Source organism: Didymosphaeria variabile, assembly GCF_027946475.1.
Source record: "Didymosphaeria variabile strain IMI 356815 chromosome Unknown scaffold_1, whole genome shotgun sequence".
Lineage (NCBI taxonomy): Eukaryota > Fungi > Ascomycota > Dothideomycetes > Pleosporales > Didymosphaeriaceae > Didymosphaeria > Didymosphaeria variabile.
The window spans coordinates 553,272-573,546 of record NW_026611620.1 but is presented as its reverse complement, the minus strand read 5'-3'; the positions used below and the strand labels follow the sequence as shown (position 1 = coordinate 573,546).

At 54.6% G+C, this 20,275-nt stretch overlaps 4 protein-coding genes across 4 annotated transcripts; 2 read left to right on the top strand and 2 right to left on the bottom strand.

The window, feature by feature from the left end:
* Window positions 1–1,456: 1,456 nt before the first annotated feature.
* On the top strand, window positions 1,457–5,659 carry N0V89_000155 (uncharacterized protein; the record flags this gene model as incomplete). Its single annotated transcript, XM_056208980.1, has 3 exons — window positions 1,457–1,871; window positions 2,010–4,290; window positions 4,342–5,659. 3 exons carry the CDS (start codon window positions 1,457–1,459, stop codon window positions 5,657–5,659), a joined length of 4,014 nt encoding a protein of 1,337 aa, XP_056075802.1.
* Window positions 5,660–6,645: 986 nt separating this feature from the next.
* PAB1 (Protein phosphatase PP2A regulatory subunit B) lies at window positions 6,646–8,922 on the top strand (the record flags this gene model as incomplete). The annotated part of the gene is made up of 2 exons (XM_056208979.1): window positions 6,646–8,735; window positions 8,790–8,922. 2 exons carry the CDS (start codon window positions 6,646–6,648, stop codon window positions 8,920–8,922), a joined length of 2,223 nt encoding a protein of 740 aa, XP_056075801.1.
* Window positions 8,923–12,398: 3,476 nt separating this feature from the next.
* On the bottom strand, window positions 12,399–13,611 carry FBP1 (Fructose-1,6-bisphosphatase; the record flags this gene model as incomplete). The annotated part of the gene is made up of 4 exons (XM_056208978.1): window positions 12,399–12,547; window positions 12,596–13,307; window positions 13,365–13,437; window positions 13,487–13,611. 4 exons carry the CDS (start codon window positions 13,609–13,611, stop codon window positions 12,399–12,401), a joined length of 1,059 nt encoding a protein of 352 aa, XP_056075800.1.
* Window positions 13,612–14,877: 1,266 nt separating this feature from the next.
* On the bottom strand, window positions 14,878–18,155 carry KGD1 (2-oxoglutarate dehydrogenase E1 component; the record flags this gene model as incomplete). Its single annotated transcript, XM_056208977.1, has 3 exons — window positions 14,878–15,793; window positions 15,843–17,905; window positions 17,976–18,155. The coding sequence occupies 3 exons, from the start codon at window positions 18,153–18,155 to the stop codon at window positions 14,878–14,880; spliced, it is 3,159 nt and encodes a 1,052-aa protein (XP_056075799.1).
* Window positions 18,156–20,275: the final 2,120 nt, after the last annotated feature.

Genomic DNA, 20,275 nt, shown 5'->3' with positions numbered 1-20,275 from the left:
GCGCCTGCTTGTCTCTGGTCCCGCCTGCCTTGATTACCCTTTCCTCTTTCCTTACTGGCTGTCGCCTCCTCCGAGCCTCACTACTCACACTATCGCCTTGAAATGCATTGACCTGAGAAGGCTATATTTGCATCGGTACAAGAAGATGGTTCCTTTCTTCGATCAACAAAGACAAGGCGCCCACGACTCGTTTACACCGCAACTGTGCCGCCAACAACCGCGACGGCACAGTCCACCATACCAGCTCCACGGTCGACAATGCGGAGTCTACACGACCTCGCTCTTTAAAAAGAACAGTGTCTGAGCGCCATACCTATGGTATTCGGCAATCGTGGGGCCAAGATGGCTACATGAACGGCCGACAAGTACCACGGCCCAGGTATGACCAGCGAATCCTGCAGCTGTCTACCGGCAGCTCAATCTGGACCCCCGTACATATTCCAGAAAAAACTCTCGGACACAGACCGGAAATGCGCGGCTGCGGCAACGTTGCGGCGTAGCCATATTGCGCGCATGTTCACCGATATTGGGCGTGTCATGCACAGTATGCACGGTCATCTTTCACACGCGATTGACACGCCATTTCGTGGCCTCCGTACACTTCGAATGCGCTGCCTCACCGCGCCTCCAATGTGTTTCTCGACCGGGCACCCAGCGGACAAAGAGGAAGAATAGTCCAGCTTAAGCGCCGGCGCTTGTGGTGGGCTGCTTCTGCTCGCTAAAAGACGTTCGTGCCGCTTGTGCGCGACAAGCTCATTCTCGTGTGGGCATCGTACTCGCATGCTATTTTTACGCCTGGGGTCGGCGGATCATCGCCAGACCGTCGTAAAGGTAGCCCCCCACTCGAAGCGTCCAGTTTAGAAGCACGGAGCGTACGAGTGTGGAAAGTCGAGAGATTCTCCGGCTTTGAGGACGAGTCACAGGCGTGGCCATTGACGAGGCGCGTCGGAGTTTTGGGATCCCATAGTGTTCGCATGCTGTGCGACAGAAGAGGCACAGTCCGCCGTGTGCAGAGAGGCTGGTGGGCAGCGGCCCTGTATTCTTAGCCGCCGAGGCTCCAGATGGTGCAGGGATGCTGCAGCGAGTCCCTGCGCGTTGCAGGCTCTGGCGCCCGTTATTCGCTGCATGTCGCAGCACCCCTCCAAATCACCGCCCATGCAGTTAGCCCGCCTAGAGCAGAGTCTCGCCGCCAACCCTCAACATCGTGCGCTGGGCCGGCAGGACGAATTGCGAGACCTCTCCGAAGATGCACGGGGAACCGCTGCATCTGTACGCCCCGGCCCCAGAAGATCCTATTGTGGGTCTTGCAGTCCCGTCCCAGCTACTGCACATCGTCCCCGACCATCTTCGAATCGCAGTCCTGGATTCGCCTGTCGTGTGAAAGAGCCGCTGAGGCTTCGGCGTCGAGCCCACTGCTCCACTGCATCGTCTGCAGCGACCACAGACGCACGCAGCCATGTCATTCGCACAAGAGCGCTCCTCTCCCCTCCCTCCTCCGCCGCCGTCGCCGCGCGTAGGGTCCTATCCCCACCAGACACACGCACAGCAGACGTCTCCCCTAAGACGGATAGCTGTGCAACCGCCGATAATCAATACCCAGCTCGCGCCCCCGCCAGGTCAATACTCGCATGGCCACACGCCTGCGAGCGCGACGCCCTTGAACGTGTCCTTCTCCCCCTACGCGCCCACACCTTCGTCCTATGCCGCGTCGCCAATAGTGCCGCCATCGCCCATGGCAATGAGGAACCCAGGCTACAATCCCCAGCAATGGGCACGCAGTGGGGGCACCGTAGGCGGCCAGTATGTACCGCACTCGGCGACCCAGACTCCTGTCGCGACGAGTCGGTCTCAGGATGTCACGGGCATGGAAGGTATGTTCGTCTTGCAGGCGGCCTCGTCAGTCCTGTGTAGTGGAGCAATGTCTCGGTATCCAGATCATGTCGGGTGCAACGCGTCAACACACGCGCTGAGATGGCTTGAAGACGGTGCAGTAGACTAACGGTCGATAGCGTCAATGCCCTCCCCACCTCCGCCGTACTCTCCAGGTCAGAATCCAAGCCGACCAGCGAATGCAAACCCAGGCTCGTCACCGCACATGTCGGCTGCTGCATTCGCTGCGAGTCACCCACCTCCACCACCGCCGCCGTCCGACTACACATCGTCACCCGTGTCTCGACCGACATCAGGCTTCTTTCACAGCAGACCCGGGTCCATAGTGGTACCTCAAAGCGCGACAAGTGTGGTGTCACTTTCACAATTCCCTCCTCCACCGCCTGCAACTGGTTCGAAAAGATCGGCCTCTCGAGAAAAACTCACCTCCAAGTTCGGCCTATCCAAATTTCGCGATAGAGGATCAGGGAGTCCCGGTCCAAGTAATATCGATGCACTTCGGATCAGTACAAGTGAAGCTCTGCAGCGGCCTCCAGCGTCACCAGGTATTCCTCCACCTCGACCTTCCCATCATGTTCTCCAAAGCGCTTTCCCTACGGACCACCGATGGAGTCCAGACACGCAGTCGCCCGTCAGAGCACCCGGCGCACGAAGGGCTGCTTCGACCGGCGTGCTTGCCTCAGAGTCAAGGACTCCTAGTGATGAGACCCCAACACTACCTCAAGGTAGTTGGGGACATGGAGCGATATTACCACCCCCGCCTCCTGGTCCTCCGCCCCCTGGCTCCAGATCACAAAGTTTGGGACGTGGACTTGATTCGACTGTCGGTCGCCAGTCTGTACTTGCGCCAGCACCTCCGACACGAAGACCTGGACAAAGCACTCTGACGCCCATTCCACCAACGCCAGTGGGCTGGCAAGATGAACCTGTGAGGCAGCGGTCACGTTCGCCTGCTGCCCAAGGACTGCAAATAGACACAAGCCCACGTGCACTTGAAACACCAGAGCACCCATCACAGCCTGTCGAAAGCGAATCTGGCTCCATTACGTCTGGACCGACAACTTCAACCTCGAACTCAAGCAGTACGCTCTATCGCGACCCCAGCGGTAGTCAAACGTCGCGAGGTATTCGCGAACGTCGCAGCGAAAGCCGAGCTGCACGAGAACGAGTCGAGCCGAACAATAATCCTTGGGCACAGGACATGGAAGCTGCGAAACCGGCCGACCTGGTCCTGGGCAGTCCTGAGGGTGGACTCAAACGGCGTGATGCAGTCACGAAGAACACCCCACGAAGTGGTGGCCTTCGTTCGCCGAGAAGCTCACATTCGGTTGGAGAGCCTGGCTCATCGAACTCTACACCCCGCCTCAGCTTGCTGACTGGGCCTCAAGCGACGCCTCCTTTCTCGCCAGGTACGGAACGTTTAGATAATTCTCGCACTCAGAAGCAGCCTGTATTATTTCCATCGAAGGCTCTTCCTACCCCGCCCATCCGTCATTATGGAAACGATGTTGAAACAGGCCTGACTGACAGTCCAGGGGCCCGAATTCGATCGACATCAAACGCATCTCAAAATTCGGGCGCAAAGGTCGAAACATCTCTGTCCAGCACGCCACGACCTGTGGGTGGTGATGCTTTTATGGAAGCAGCCGTCGAACGACATCGTCAATTTATTGATAAAGAGATGGCAGCTCAGTCAGACCAGGCTAGGTTGGAGGCGTTCGCAGACTACATCGTCAACGAGTCGCGACTTCGGCGAGATATGTATTCCGCAGCTTTCGATGCCATGGCGGGAGATATTGTGGACCTGACAAGGGATCTGTGGCGCTCTTCCAACCCCTCAGGTCGCAGGTCCACAACACCGAGTGCCCAGAGTGCATCTATCGCTCCTAGCGGCAGAAGATCGCAGGCGTCTACCAGCGGCGAGTCACTAGACACAAGGCCACCCATTTCCATTCCCACAACAGCTGCAAGTCCCGCTTCATCTGTTCAAAACTTCACGCCTCATACCGAGCCAGCGTCGCCATCGAGTGCGACTAGTCAACGTGCGCGTGATGCGTCGTGGAACTACAAGCCGGTCCTGTCTCCGATTCCAAGCATGGCCATGAGCACTGTGCCAGATGAGGAAGATTCGCGGGGACGATCCGCGAGTCGGTGGTGGGAAGCGAGCAATGATGGTGCTTCGTCTGGCAATGGGGGTCGCAAATTGGAAAGAAGCAAACGCGAATCAAAGTATATGGGATTACCAAAGGAGGCTCGCGAAAGCCTGCAGTGGGTTGGAGAGGATGACGCTTCACCTGCGAATCGCGGAGAGTCAAGTAGCCGGCAGCCGTACGGATCGAGTGAATACCCGCCTGAGAAGGTTGGTCTTCATGAGGGGGCGCCAGGTAAACAAGCTGTTGGGTAAGTGAACATTCATATTTTGTTAGATGTATTGCTAACGGTCATTTTCAGATACTTTCCCAGATCTGCGCCAACGACCCCTGATCCGCGAAAACTGGACGTCTCTCGACTAGTGACACTACCGCCGGCTTATCCGCGACACCACCCTGCCGTCAACAACAGCCACCCCGAGCTAACTTCGATTCGCATCAATCTGAGAAATTTTTCGGATCTTCAAGAAGTGAAAACGACTAAGGAGGTTTTCCACACGAAGATTAAAACGCAAAAGGAGCAGGAGAACGCATCGCTCAATGACCGGAGGGCACAGCTTCGTTACAATATACAGGAAAATATTCGGAACGGAGTGATGAGCTACGGTGACGCTGCCAAAGCTGAGAAAGACTTTGAGACCCGAGAGCACCAGCGGGCGCAAGATTCTGTTCAAAAGACATTTGACATGTTCCAATCCGAAGTTGCCAACCCATTGCATGCGTTGTTCTGCGAACGGATCAACAAAGCTTCGGCTTCTCTTGAGCACCTTAAAGGTCGCTTGAACAGCGCTGCGTCGGAGTTGAACCCTAACCAAACGCAAGAGGAAGGTGACGAGCAACCGGAATTGCTGGAGATGCTCACCCTGCTGAAATGGCTTTTCGAGGCACGTGAGCAGCTGCACAAAGAAATGTTCGAGCTCGAAGACGAGCGCAACGAACTTTACAAGGACATCATCGTCCTGCCGTATGCCCAATCCGCAAACGAGCAGAAAGTTAGGGAAGCAACAGCATTCTTCCAGCGCGATGCTCAGGACCGAAAAGTCACCTGGGAAAAGGATATCCTGAAACGTTACGAAGAATTCATGAACACAATCGAGGTAAACGTCACACGCGGTGTCGAAGCACAACTCTCGGCATTCTGGGATATCGCGCCGGGGCTGCTTGCAATCGTGCAAAAGGTTCCCAAGCGGCTGAGTGGCTTCGAGATCCTGATTCCGCCCTCGGAATATGAGGAGAATCCTTCTTTCTACGATTTCCCGCTGCAGTACCTGTACACGCTCCTTGCCCACGCCGGTCGCTCCGCGTACCAGTTCATCGAGTCACAAACGAACTTGCTATGCCTCCTTCACGAGGTCAAGACTGGTGTCATGATCGCTGGCTCCAGGTTGCTGGAGACCCAAAGGATTATGGAGGGTGAAGACTTGGAGCGTGTGACCCAGGAGATGAAGGCTATCAAGGAAGACGAAGAGCGGCGACTGACGGACGATTTAAAAGAAAAGGTTGGACTGGTGGAGAGCCAGTGGGACGAGGCACTTGGGGCCGGGTTGGCAGACTGCAGATTGCGAGTCGAGACCTTCCTTGCGCAACAGGGCGGATGGGAGGACTGCTTGAAGGATTGATGATGACGACATTTAGAGAGCGTTTGTGTTTCTTGCTATGCTTTTCATAAGATGGAGTGGCATTTGCATGGCATGCGTCTTGCGTTTGAGCACAGATACCCATTTTTAATTTCTTTTGGACGAGCGTTGGCATGGCTATGGGGCAATGACAGCAAGCGCACGGCTGCCGGGTTGGCGGTGAGTGCCGGAGATGAGTTCCCCAGCTCCAGTATGACGTGGAGCCATAGGTCTCTGGAGTGATTGTGAACGTGATGGTGCATGCGCTATCCTATTGTCAAGTGTAGTCGTTGTATGTGGATAGGCATGTGAGTGCAGCTGGAAGACATTGCGCCTGCCGCATTGTCTTATTGTAACTGCAGCCGGGTCAAGCCGGCAAGGGCGCTGGTCACACATACAATAAACTTCTGTTACCACTTCCACCCAGGCGATGGCAGCTCGTCGCCACTGCATGCCTTTGGACCCGGCGCAGAAAGAATTCATTCACCAGCGATGGTACTGTCCTCGTTAGCGTCTTGGCGGCAAGCGCGCACCACCTTTTCATAAAGGCAACGCCTGCCCTCTCGTAGACCCAAACGCTCTCAACACCCGCACTCGACAGCTCTTCGCCCACGTTGTTCCTCTGCGGAACATCTCATAACACAGAAAAGCCACAAAAAAATCCAGAAAACCACAAAAAAATCAGTCTTGACGACCTCCGCCAACCCATCCCCCTCGTCAGTCGGTCGCTTGCCCCCACCGCCTTTCTCTCCTTCAACCCTACACCCCTCCGAGTAGAAGGACACCTAGCACGCCTGCCTGCTCGTTCTCCTGTAGAGTTACGAGTATTTCATACACAAAAGTATCTTCGCAGCAGCTTTCGTTAGCTTTCCTTCGAGGTGAGTACTCGCGCCAAAACTTTTTTTTCTAGCGAGCGCGCTCCACGCCGCACCCTGCGCCTGCACGCAAAAATTCGAACCGCCCACTGACAACCGCGCCAGATAGCCAATATGTCTGCTGAAGCCGCCCCCTCTACCTCGCCCGTCCAGGACGGCGCCCCGGACGCTGCCAACGGCACCTCGGTCAACACCAACGTTGCTGCCGCCAACGATGCCGTCGCGACCCCCGCCTCTGCCACCACGGCCCACCCCAACTCCGCCTCGCTCTACGTGGGAGAGCTTGACCCTGCTGTCACCGAGGCCATGCTGTTCGAGCTGTTCTCGTCCATCGGCCAGGTTGCGTCCATCCGTGTCTGCCGTGACGCCGTCACCCGCCGCTCGCTCGGATACGCCTATGTTAACTACAACAGCTCGGAGGACGGCGAGAAGGCTCTCGAGGAGCTGAACTACACCGTCATCAAGGGCAAGCCATGCCGCATCATGTGGTCGCAGCGCGACCCCGCTCTGCGCAAGACCGGCCAGGGCAACGTCTTCATCAAGAACCTCGACCACGCCATCGACAACAAGGCTTTGCACGACACCTTCGCCGCCTTCGGCAACATCCTGAGCTGCAAAGTCGCGCAGGATGAGATGGGCAACTCCAAGGGCTATGGTTTCGTCCACTACGAGACCGCCGAGGCTGCCAACAACGCCATCAAGCACGTCAACGGCATGTTGCTGAACGAGAAGAAGGTGTTCGTCGGCCACCACATCCCCAAGAAGGAGCGCATGAGCAAGTTCGAGGAGATGAAGGCCAACTTCACCAACGTCTACGTCAAGAACGTCGACCTCGACGTCACCGACGAGCAGTTCCGCGAGTTGTTCGAGAAGCACGGCGACATCACATCCGCTTCCCTTGCGCGCGACGACCAGGGCAAAAGCCGCGGCTTTGGCTTTGTCAACTTCGTGAAGCACGAGGCTGCTGCCACCGCCGTTGATGCGTTGAACGATACTGAGTTTCACGGTCAGAAGCTGTACGTTGGACGCGCTCAGAAGAAGCACGAGCGTGAGGAAGAGCTCCGCAAGCAGTACGAGGCCGCTCGTCTCGAGAAGCAGTCCAAGTACCAGGGCGTCAACCTGTATATCAAGAACCTCGACGACGATGTTGATGACGAGAAGCTCCGTGATATGTTCTCTCCCTTCGGTACCATCACCTCCGCGAAGGTTATGCGCGACACCCTTCCTGCTGATGGCTCCGAGGAGACTCCCGCTGATGAGGACAAGGAGGAGAACAAGGAAGCTGAAGAGGAGAAGAAGGAGGCCTCTGGCGACGAGGAGTCCAAGGAGACCAAGGAGAACGACAAGGTCACCATCAAGGGCGAGAAGAAGATTCTTGGCAAGAGCAAGGGCTTCGGTTTCGTCTGCTTCAGCAACCCCGATGAGGCCACCAAGGCTGTCTCCGACATGAACCAGAAGATGATTGGCGGCAAGCCTCTCTACGTCGCTCTCGCTCAGCGCAAGGATGTCCGCAAGAACCAGCTTGAGGCCACTATCCAGGCCCGCAATCAGCTCCGCATGCAGCAACAGCAGCAGCAGCAGTTCGGTGGCATGCAGCCCATGTTCATGGCTCCTGGTCAGCAGCCGATGATGTTCCCTCCTGGCCGTGGACAGCCCTTCCCTGGTGGCATCCCCGCGCAGCAGGGCGGCCGTGGTGCTGGTTTCCCTGGCGGTATCCCCGGCCAGCAGGGTGGACGTGGTGGACCTAACGTTCCCCAGATGCCGCCCATGTATATGCCCCCTGGCATGGCTCCCGGCGCCTTCCCGGCTCCCTACATGAACCCTCAGTACATCCAGCTCGCTCAGGCTGCCCAGCAGGCTGCTATGGGCGGAGGCCGTGGTGCCGGTGCCCGTGGTCCTATGGCTCCCATCCCCGGCATGCCCGGCCAGGTTCCTGGCATCCGCGGCGGCAACGCTTTCCCTCCCCAAGGTGGAGCTGGCCGTGGCGGACCAGGAGGTCGTCCCGCTCAGCCGCCCGCCAACTTCCCTCAGGGCGGTCGCGCCCCTGGTGTCGACCTTGCCGCTCTGAACGCTGCTCCTGCAGGTCAGCAGAAGCAGATGCTCGGTGAGGCTCTTTACCCCAAGATCCACGAGATGCAGCCCGACCTGGCCGGCAAGATCACCGGTATGCTTCTCGAGATGGACAACTCTGAGTTGATCAACCTGTAAGTGATACCTTCGTCACACCAGATCCATTACAATCATGCTAACGACACTAGTACCTCCGACGAGGGTGCTCTCAGGGCCAAGGTAGACGAGGCGATGAACGTTTACGATGAATATGTCAAGAACAAAGAGGGTGAGGGAGAGAAGGAAGCCCCCAAGGAGGAGGCCAAAGAAGACAAAGCTTAGATAGCTAAAGTCTTCTAGGCGCTGAGTAGGACTCTCGACCCGAGAATCGCTTTCTCGGCACCCTGATGATGACGGTTCGATGACTCTTCGGCGAACGGCGCACGGCTTACGATTCTCCCTCTTGCACGGCGGCTCGGTTATGACTCCAAAAGTTTCTCTACGACTCGACTTGCGTTCGGTCTTTTCCTTTCTTGGGAGCTCCCGTCGTCGCCTGTTCATTTGCTAGACTGCTTAGTCTGCTACGGCTGACGGTGTTCCTTTTTCTTTTTCTATACGACTGCCCTCCCGTTCGTTGGGCGGTGGGTGCTCGCCTTCTTTACATTACATGGTACATGTACTATAGACTCTTCAGTCTGCGACGACAATCACGAGTGGAATGGATGTGGGTGGTGGATCAATGCGGATTTTTCTCAGCTGCAGACTTGATACTTCAGTGGCCTGACGTGTTATCTGGCCCCTCGTATGCGAGCAAAGAGTATAATGGCGGATCGGGACTGTGTTATGGTGGATAAAGACGGATATGGATTTGAAAGGGGATGTGGTGGGTAGTGTTTGGATGGATGAGAGCGATGGATAGCAAGGAGGCGGCGATCGCGATCTCCGCTGAGCGTGGTGTGCTATGAGGGATTCATGAGGCTTTTTTTCCCGACATGTAGATGGTTAGTCAGTCTGAACAGATGTTTATGATTTCATGGTGTGCTTTGCTTGTTTGTTTGTGCTGTTCCCCCCGGCTGCGTGATGGAAAACACGATGTGTCGGGATGGTTTTAGGGTTAGGTATCATGACTCCGTTCTCCGCGATTTTTTTTTCTGGATATTTCTCCCTGGGAATCAGTGTAAAGTTCAATTTGTAGCGTCTGGTCGGTGGAGAATCATGAAGGCATGCTCAGCTTAGCTATTTATAGGCCAGGGAAAGGTGTTTTTCTGGATTGCTGATGGCTGGGGATCAGGCTATATGACGAGAATACTACGCTCTTGCTCTTGGGCATACTGTTGGTTGATCTTTTTAGAGCGTTTCGAAATCGCGGAAGGTTTGCACTGCTCGCTGCTGGAGTGGAGGACAATTATCTGTGAGATTTCAGATTTCGGAGTAGTTGAGCTGATGGGGTATATCAGTGCTTTGCGAAAAGAAAGCCCCCACCCTACCATACATAGTACAGCTCCCTATTTTGATTGATTGTATTACCTGTAGTATATATCTACTTGACTGTTAGTTAAAATGCGGTAGTACACGTATTTTGATGGCTTGGTGGTCTGTTTCGACGTCTGCTATAAGTAGATCTAGCTAGTTAATAAGATCTAGGTAGTATTCAACAAGATCTAGGTAGTATTCAACAAGATCTAGGTAGTATTCAACAAGATCTAGCCAGTAGTAAAGCGAATGTATCATACAACTGATAAAAGTTGAGGATCTGTACTATAGTCGGGTGGGGGCATTCTTTTCGCAAACGACTATAAATGAAATAAAAAGTAACTTTATACTGTCAAGATGCTTGCTGCCTTCAAGTACGCACTCCGGATACCACATGACTGTTCGGAACAAGACCTCAAGGTCTTCTCTTCTTCCTTCTCGCTCCCTTATCGGCGTCAGTGGATGTCATTCGAGCAGCTTGTGCCTTGGGCGTAGACTCCATGAATCTTTTCACTAGATCGGGAGCTGACTTGAGCAAGTTCTCCATTTGGACGCGCATGTCCTGTATTGGCGTGCATTCCCGCCGGTAAACCTGGAGGATCTGAATGAGTTGCTTGTAGATGGTTGGTTGGGCTGAGAATCGGCACTCGACCTTGTCCGCGTAGCTGTGTACACAGTCGACAACTATGGTTCTAGATCCCGAATTTTCAGCAATATCTGGTTCCGGGGATCGAATCGTGGCCTCTTTAGGGCGGGGTTCGGGGAGCTGCTGGGGTGTGGATTGCGGTTGCGGTGTACTCGTGTGCGATCAGGGAAGTCTGGCCACGGGGGGTAGAAATCTCTAGAGAATCGGGCCCGTCCGTCGGCTCGTCATCAGACGATCTTCCATTCCTGAACATACCCACGTCTTCCTCGACAGGCGCAAGTTCAGCTCGTTTGTTAGCTTTCCTAGTGTCTGCAGGCCGATCTGCGTTTGCCGGTTCTGATAGCGTGGATACTGTGAATAGGAGATCGTCGAGAGATCTTCGTTTCTTGGTAGTTGGTGTGAAGCACACATTGCATTTACAGCTTGGTATAGTCAAATAAACCCATGGATAATGTGGACAGCACGTACCAAGTTCTACCACCACCAAGAGACCCGGCAGTCTTCGTGGAGCCGCACCCCGGTATAGGGCAGGCCTCGTCTGTCAATGTTGGATGAACTCAATGATAGCCATTTAATGGCTGTTCCTGGGAGCAACAGGGAAGTCGTCGAGAGTACAGTATTGCTGTCCTTCGTCATGAAGTACTGTAGTTGCCGGCCTAAACGTCTAAAGAACCAGGCCCAGTTTTAAATTTATGCTTGATGACCGCGTCCAGAAGATCGAAGTCGTACTCGGACGGTACTGGGAACTTGGTACCTAGCATCTTCCATAGCTAACGGAACCTGGAAGAATGACCACCGTGTGTCGCGTCCTGTGGGAGCTCTTAATCTCAAGTATGAAAGCGTACGTTTGCAGGTAGACACTCTGGATCCTTGTCAACACGTCAAGTACAGACCGCTGGATTAGGCACCTACGATACGTGGGCAACCATCTCCGAGAGACCTCCATGGGTCCTGAACTCCCCACTTCATTTCAAACAGCCGCGCAAGCATATCCTGGGTGTTTGCTACGACCGAGGCTTGCACCGTCAAGCTGCCGCTGATCTTCTCGCTCACCCCGCGAGTATCCTCCAACCTTTCTCGAAGATGAAGCTGGTGCGCGGCAGCCTTGTCCGACGCAAGGTCCATACTCGATAAGCCATGCTCCGCTAACAGGATGGTAATCGTCCCGAAGTGAATGTGCAGGTAGCACTGGAGCATGCGATCTCTCTTTGGACCAAAGCCCCATTTCAACTTATGCGGTACTCTTTATACGCCATGCCAAACTGTGGTTGGTAGACGTCGCACTGCTCCCTGGAGCGCACGAGAGCACTAGATGACATAGGTAAATTACAAGGTGATGATCACGCAGGACGTGAGAGGTCGTTTCCCACCAAGCCAGGCTTGGAAACTGCTTCGATTTGAAGTATCAGCCGGGCGGCGACCATGCATGAATATGTGCGCGACAGCAGACACAAGGCCATCATGATCATGCTGCACTGTAGGAGCCGTACAACTATACATGATTGTCAGCTGCACCAGTCTCGAATAAGGTGGTGTAAACGCCGTCTCAATTTCCCTGGCAATACAGGTCTTGTTTATATACTAGTCATGCGTGGTTATCTTCGTGTCACATCGTGTGGAGGTTTGGCTCCCCGCCGCCTGCTAACGCCTGTCCGCCGTTTGCGCTGCCTGCTAAATGAACATTTTCCTTCCGAATACTCTACTTCTGCTTCTGGTGCTTCTGGTGCACGTCAATGACGCGCTGGACCTCCTGCTCGCTGCCCATGAAAATACCGCTCCGGTCGTGGATGTGCTCTGGGATAACCTCCATCATGCGCTCCATCTTGCTGTTGACTGCGAGACCACCGGCTGTGTTTCATTAGCTTTCACCCTGCTTTGGGAACTAAAATGACTTACCATTCTCGAAAACCATAGCCATGGGTGCGCACTCGTACAGAATTCTTAGCTTTCCCTTGGGCGACTTCTTATCCGAGGGGTATGCGAAGATACCGCCGTAAAGCAGCGTTCGGTACGCATCAGCCACCATGGACCCGATGTACCTCGCGCTGTACGGCTTTCCGCCCTCCTCAGTCGGGAACTTGAGCCCATTGATGTACTCCTTTACCGGCTCCTCCCAGTACAGCGAATTACCCTCGTTGACGGAGTAAATAGCGCGCTTCTTAGGAATCCGCATGTTCGGGTGTGTGAGGATGAACTCGCCGAAGTTGTTGTCGAGCGTGAAGCCATTGACGCCGCCGCCCTTCATGGTAATGACGAGCTGCGCGGAGGCGCCGTACATGGTAAAGCCTGAGGCGACCATCTCGGTGCCGGGGAGGAGGAGGTCCTCTTTCGTGCCTTTTGAGCCCTCCTCGAGCTTGTAAACGGAGAAGATGGTGCCGACGGAGACGCCGGCGTCGAGGTTAGAGGATCCGTCGATGGGGTCGCACGCGACGGCGTAGCGGGCGGTGGGGAACTCGTCGAAGGTGATGCATTCTTCCTCTTCTTCCGAGACGAGGAGGCGCACGCGACCGCATGAGCGCATTGCAGAGATGAACAGGTCATTGCCAATTACGTCGAGCTTCTTCTGGTCGTCGCCAGTGGCGTTGGAGGCACCAGCGAGACCGGTGAGCTGGGAAGGAAAATGTCAGCCATTTGCTACTATCATGATCTGAAAGCTTCGGCCTACGTTGATCAAGGTGGAGCGTCGGATGTAGTATGATATGCTCTTAAATGCGAACTGCAGGGCGTGGCAGAGTAATCTATTCGCAGGTTAGCGACCGCGATCCCTCCTACGTTGGAAGCGCCTACGTGAAGTCTCCCGTCGCCTCCTTGTGCTTCGTCTGCTCTTCGGTCAAAAACCGCGTCAGGGTGATGATATCAGTATTAATCGCTTCTCCCACGGCACCGCCATTCTGCTTCTCCTGTCCGCTCATTGTGAAGATGGTATCAGTCGCGTGTCAAGCGTGTCAATCAATACAAAAGTCCAGAGGATGTCGTAAAGGTCGTGAAGTAGCAAGGCAAAAGTGCAATGGGAAAGTGAAGAGAATTCAGTGCGTGAAAGAAAGATCGTGATCACAGCAGATCGACGTGGAAGTCACAGAGGGCCCCTAAAGCTAAATTCTGGGCCCAAAGGTGGGTAGTTACGGCATGCGTGTCGGTCGGGTGGAGGCGCTGTTTGTCGCGACAAGTGGTTCCGCTGCCCTCGGCTCGCGGTTTGGGCGTCACGCGCACCTTTTCCGGTTTCACTGCCGATGTATATAACTCGCATGAGATTGGTTTGTATGAGTTTGAGCTGAAATGGGACGGCAAAAGGCTCATTGCGGGCGTGGGAGCTGCCGGCAGCCTTTGTTGTGCTCGTCAAGACGTCCCCACGATGACGATGGAGGGGCATCACACGAAAGCGGGGCGCCTTTTCCTGGAGGCAGGGGCACCCGCATTCCGACATGTTCCGACCCGCGGATTTGATGCTCTACTTGCATATTCCACGGCTGCGTTCGCGATACTCTCGGCACCTCGTCCCGGGGATGGCTAAGAATTCAACAGCTTCCTATGACTTGTATTCGTCTTCTCTGCTGCTCTTCCTAGCTTCTGAACGCCCATTCGTGCTGGCTTTGGTATAGTGAGCGAGCCTAAACCATCAGGCAGCGCATCGCACGATACGGCGTCGGACCGGAATAATTATTTGCGCAAATGGTTCATCCGACTGCATGACCAAAGCCCTGGGAGGCTGAAAACTATACCTAGGGCGAGAACATGCTCGGCATACCTTCACCCGAGCAACGACGTTGCTATCTGATATCGAACGAACAAAAAGCCCCAGCATGTTGTAGGAGAATTATGCTTACGCTCCAGACTTGCATAATGCCGAATACAGTGCGTATGATTCGACGACACCCAACACACGATCCCTCTACATGCAAGAAGACTACAAAAAAGCAACTTTTATACCAAACTATACTATATTGTAGTACAAACTGAAACACCCATCCCAATCCCATCCTATACATACACACTCCAGCCCATGCAAATGTACAACTGAAGAAACCTTGATGTACCCCTGATTACGGAGCTCGCGCGTCCTCCAAAAGACCACGGGGAATACGGCGACACTAATGCAAACAGAAAAATAAGATGAAAATCGTACATCAAGCTCTCCGCCCAACAGCCGTAGCGCATCTCATCCTATATACCACCGACGCTTACTCGCCCTTGAGCTTGTCCTGCTTGACCGTGAAAGCCTGCTCAAGCAGATCTTGCTCCTCCTTCTTGTGGCTGGCCTTCAGACCAGTAGCCACCGACGCGCTCGGGTTGCGACCGGCATACATGACGTGCCTGCGGTTGTGGTGCTCCGTCTGGTTGAGCAGCGTCTCGATGCGGGGCTGCGTGAAGCTCCATGCACCTGCGTTCAGCGGCTCTTCCTGGCAGTAGATGATGTTCTGCGCGTTGGGGTACGAGTCGAGATTCTCCTTGAGTTGTTGCCAAGGGAAGGGGTTGAGCTGCTCAATGCGCGTGATAGCGACATCCTTGAGACCACGGGCCTCACGCTCCTTGACGAGCGCAGCGTAGACCTGACCCGTGCACAGGATGACACGCTTGATCTCCTCGGCGGAATCGATGTCGCCGCTCTCGTGGGCGGGGTCGCGGATGATCCATTCGAAGTGAGAGTCACCAGTGAACTCCTCAATCGATGAGCGGGCAAGCGGGTGGCGGAGGAGAGATTTTGAGAAGAACAAAATGAGAGGCTTGCGGAACTGGCGGTTCATCTGTCGTCGGAGGATGTGGAACATGTTAGATGGCTTGGTCAAGTAAGCAATCTGCATGTTGCAGTCTTGGTGCTGGCGTTCAAGCTTCTCGGGAGACGGGAAGATGCGCGGGTCCTCGTTGACAAGAAGGAGGTAACGTTCCATGCGTCCAGAAGAGTGCTCAGGGCCCTGTCCATCATAGCCGTGAGGCAAGCTAAGAACGAGACCGGAACGTTGAAGCCACTTCACTTCGCCAGACGCAATGAACTGATCGATGATGACCTGAGCGGTGTTGGCGAAGTCACCGAACTGGGCTTCCCACATAACAAGCGCGTTGGGCGATGATAGTGAGTAACCATATTCAAACCCGAGGCTGGAAAACGTTAGCGTTCGACGATATGGCTTTAGGGCACTGAACTTACACTCCGTACTCGCTCAATGAAGAGTTCGAGATGGTGAAGGTGGCTTGATCTTCGCTCACATGCTGCAGTGGTGTGTAGGTCTTCTCAGTCTCCTGGTCGTGAAGAACTGCGTGACGCTGCGAGAAAGTACCACGCTCGACATCTTGTCCAGAGACACGGACGTGGTGGCCCTCCTGGCAGAGAGTGCCGAAAGCCAAAGCTTCGGCAGTTGCCATGTCAATGTTCTTGCCTTCGGTGACGGTCTTGGTGCGGCCAGCAAGGATACGCTTCAGGTTGCGGTGCACCGTGAAGTCCTCCGGAGCATTACCAATCACCTCGGCAACGTGCTTCAGCTTGGATTCTTCAAGAGCGGTGGGAAGATGCGGTAGGACTTCGGTCGCGAGCTCCTTGGGCGACTTGAAACCGTTCCAGGCGGAAGTCAGCCACTCTTTGGAGTTTGGCTGGTAGTCCTTGCTGCGGTTGAAGCTCTCCTCGAGCATACCCCAGACCCAGGCCTTGTGCTCATCAATGTCCTCCTTAGTGAAGGTCTTTTCCTCCAACAACTTCTTGGTGTAGATGTCGAGCGTGGGAGCCTGCTCGGAGATCTTCTTGTACATGAGCGGCTGGGTGAAGAACGGCTGGTCAGTCTCATTGTGACCCTGCTTTCGGTAGCAGACCATGTCAATGACAACATCCTTCTTGAACTCGGCACGGAAGTCAGCTGCAAGCTGGCAAACAAAATTGAACGCCTCTACATCGTCGCCATTAACGTGGAATACAGGGGCGTCAATTGCCTTGGCAATGTCGGAGCAGTACGGGGTCGATCGAGAGAAACGGGGGTCAGTGGTGAAACCGATCTGGTTGTTCACGATCAGGTGGATAGTTCCTCCGGTGTGATAGCTTGGCAACGAGTGGAAACCCATGGTCTCGTACACTATACCCTGACCGGCAAAGGCAGCGTCTCCGTGGAGGAGGACACCCATAGCCGTGCGTGCGTCCTTCTCGTCATTGTTGTAGTGCAGGATAGCACGAGTCTTTCCGAGCACGACAGGGTCCTCGGCTTCCAAATGCGACGGGTTGGCGACGAGGGAAAGCTGTACGCGCTTGCCGGAGGGTGTAGGACGCTCGAAGTTCATACCCAAGTGGTACTTGACGTCGCCAGAACCCTCGTCGCTCGGCTCCGTGGTACCGGCGAACTCGCTGAAGATGGACTCGTTGGGCTTCCTGACGACGTTGCTGAGCACGTTAAGACGTCCGCGATGCGGCATACCAATCACAATGTCCTTCACACCGTAATCGACACTGCGGTCAATGAGAGCCTTCATTCCGGGAATCAAGCTCTCTCCACCCTCCAGACCAAATCGCTTGTCGTTAGGGTACTTTGTGGCGAGGAAGGCCTCGAAGTTGGTGCCCCAGATGAGGCGGTCCAGGATGCGGCGCTTCTCGTCGACGGAGTACTTGTAGGGCTGGGGGATCTCGATGCGTTCACGGAGCCAGTCGCACTGTTCCCTGTCCGGGATGTGAATGTACTCGACACCGTACGAGCCGCAGTACAGGCGCTCGCAAGCGTCGATGATTTCCCTAAGCTTCATCTTCTTCCGGCTCTCCGACTTGAAACGAGGCAAGATACCTGGACCAAGCTCGAATTCCTGGTCCAGGTCCTTCTCAGAGAAGTTGTAATGCGACAGCTCAAGCTCGCGGGGCTTTGCGTAGCCAAAGGCGTGTGCTTCGGAGCGGATGCCCAGCGGATCAATCTTCGCCTTGTGGTGGCCACGGGCCTGGTATGCGCGGACAAGCAGCTGCACTTTCAAGTGGTTCATGACGTCGGAGCCTTCGCCCACGGTCATGCCCAATCCTGGTCTTCCTCCCCCCAGATCAGGTCCCAGGCCGCCGTGCATGGAGGGCGTCGCCATGATGGTCGGCGGCGGCTGGAAGGCTTGAGAGACGGGCATTTCGCCAGATTCCATGTTGCGGAAGTAGACCTGCCATGAGTAGTGCACCGACGACGGATCACGTTTCCACTGCATGTACATCTCGTCGACATAGTTGGCAGTGTTTCCCTGGAGGAACGAGTCGTTGGGGTCCTGCAGCAAGCTTTGTTAGCAGTGTCCTCGAAGAGTTTGCCACGACGGATAGAAACATAGAAACACGCACAACGCCCTTGTTAGTGTCCTCTACAGAGACGGCATATCTCCGCTTCTGCTGGGAGAGCGCAAGCGGCCTGCGACTTGCGGCAATAGCTGTTCTCGCCGGCGATGCGGAAGCTGTGTAGAGGCTTGCTCGCGGCGCACAGCTCTGGAGCTGGCGGGTACACCGCAACGATGTGCGCAGCATTGTGGAGTATTAGGAGAGATAAGAAGGCGCAGAAATGGAGGACATCCAAACGGCGGATGGGGAAGGACTGGGGAGTCTTGTGGTGAAAGCTGTGCAAAAGGCCAGGAGGACACAGGCATGCGCTCACAGCCGGACGATTCGGGCCTAGTGCCCTGTGGCTAGTTTGAGCCTCGAAAGCTGACTCGCCCAGCAAATGCCTCAGAATTCACGCTGGGCGGCCGTTCCGGATGCCGTTTGAGATGTCTTGTCCTCATTTGCGATAGACGAGTCAATTGCCGGCGGCTGCGCATCCTTTGTTCGACAGCGCCGCCGACTGAAGCCAGGTGAACACTGTCTGGCATGCGGGCATACATCACTGCTGCAAAGGAGTCGCCGGAGTGGTCCGCCCAATCACCACGTGCATCATGGAAAGCGGTGCGCCACAGCAACGGAAAAGATGCGGGTGACGACGTTGTTGCAAAACATGTCGTGCGGATGCTTCCGCGGCCGCTCCGAGACATGCCCATCGCTTGGCCTCGGTTAGTCCACGTTTGCCAGCGGACCATTCCCGCGGCAACACCAGAAGAGTTGTATACCATTACACATGATGTCGCTGCCGTGGAATTCAGCTTCTAGATGCACGGAAAAGCGAGTTTCGACTCATATTTTCTTCTATTTGATCACCTGTACGCAAAATCCTGTGCAGGGGGACGCGGCAATGTAATAGTTCACCATTGACGGTCTGAAGCATGGCTTTCTATAGGCAAGATCTTGACCACGGTATCTAGCACCTTCTCATCTACATATTCGAGGTCACGAAATTGTCATGTTGACCGAAGATGAAAACCTTAAGGCTAGCCGGATTGCCTTAGTAGGACATATCGTATCCTCCCCCAGTGTTCCCCCTGCATCTGTTCCCAATTTCAGCCTCCAACGCAAAAGTCTACTGCAATCTCGTCAGCAAAATGATTCTAAGTAAAGGTCGACTCTTACACCATCCTCTCTGCCGACGTTACGGCGACGGCTACAGAGGAATGTAACCAGGATGATCAGCTGAAGAATGGCCTGCATGACGCTGGAAACAAGGGAAATAGCGGTCGTGGATTCTGCGCATCAGATATCAGTCAGAGGTTATCGTTGAACGTGTCGAGAGGTTGTACCAGTATTCTCGCTCATTGTATGTGCTAGTTATCGATCTCGATGCTTGATCTGTTTAAGAGTGGCATCATAAGGCATTATAAGCAAGACCACAAAGATACATTTTACCTACAATGTGACAACAATTCTTGCGTTCGCACTTATTCTGTGAACCACGCTCCATCACCGGTGAGTTCTCTATCTGCCTCTGTACATGCACTGAACCTGAAATTGCTTGAGAGCGCAGCGCTCATTACTTATTCGGTGCGTAGCCGCTTCCCCGCTTGATCTTATAGGCTTACAGTTATTTCGTTTCTGCCCGTTCCATGTCGATGCTGCTCGTCCGCCCCCAATTCCTGCAGAGATGAAACGCCACCGCAAAAAGTCCAGCCAATGCCAACCCGTTATTTTTTGCGCCGACTGACCTACGCGAAATCAGCTTGTGGTCCCTGCGCTGTCCATGCACAGAACAACTCCGACGTGAGTGGTATAAGAACATGGTCAAAGATAATTCCCATCATCAATCACGATGCCATCCCCGTTCAGAGTGGAGAAGAGGACGGTGCAAAATGGACAACTTATCAAGAGACGGAAAGGGAGGCCTGCAGCATGGTCGAATCCATGGCAGAAGCGGCTTACTGTTCTTCGCCTATGTGGTTTACGCGTCGAGACAATCGTAGAGCTATTGAATGTTCTCAATCAGGGCAGCTTCTGTGCAAGGTCAGTAGAGTACGCACATCGTGGCTAATCGGTTGTCTAACCCAGTCAGGCCACGACGAGCACAACAAATCTTGACTGACACTCTGTCCGATTCGTATCGCCAGTAAGTCGGCAATGGAAGTTGTTTAGGAGAGGTTTTTGCATATCTGTGATTTCGGAACGCGCAGAACGCTATCAGGCAGTGCTAAACTCTCAGCTCTCAATTATGACTCAATTTCGAAGAACTTTGCTGACACATGATAGTGAGTGTCCTCGTACCCAGTCGCAAACACGAAGCCGTCTCG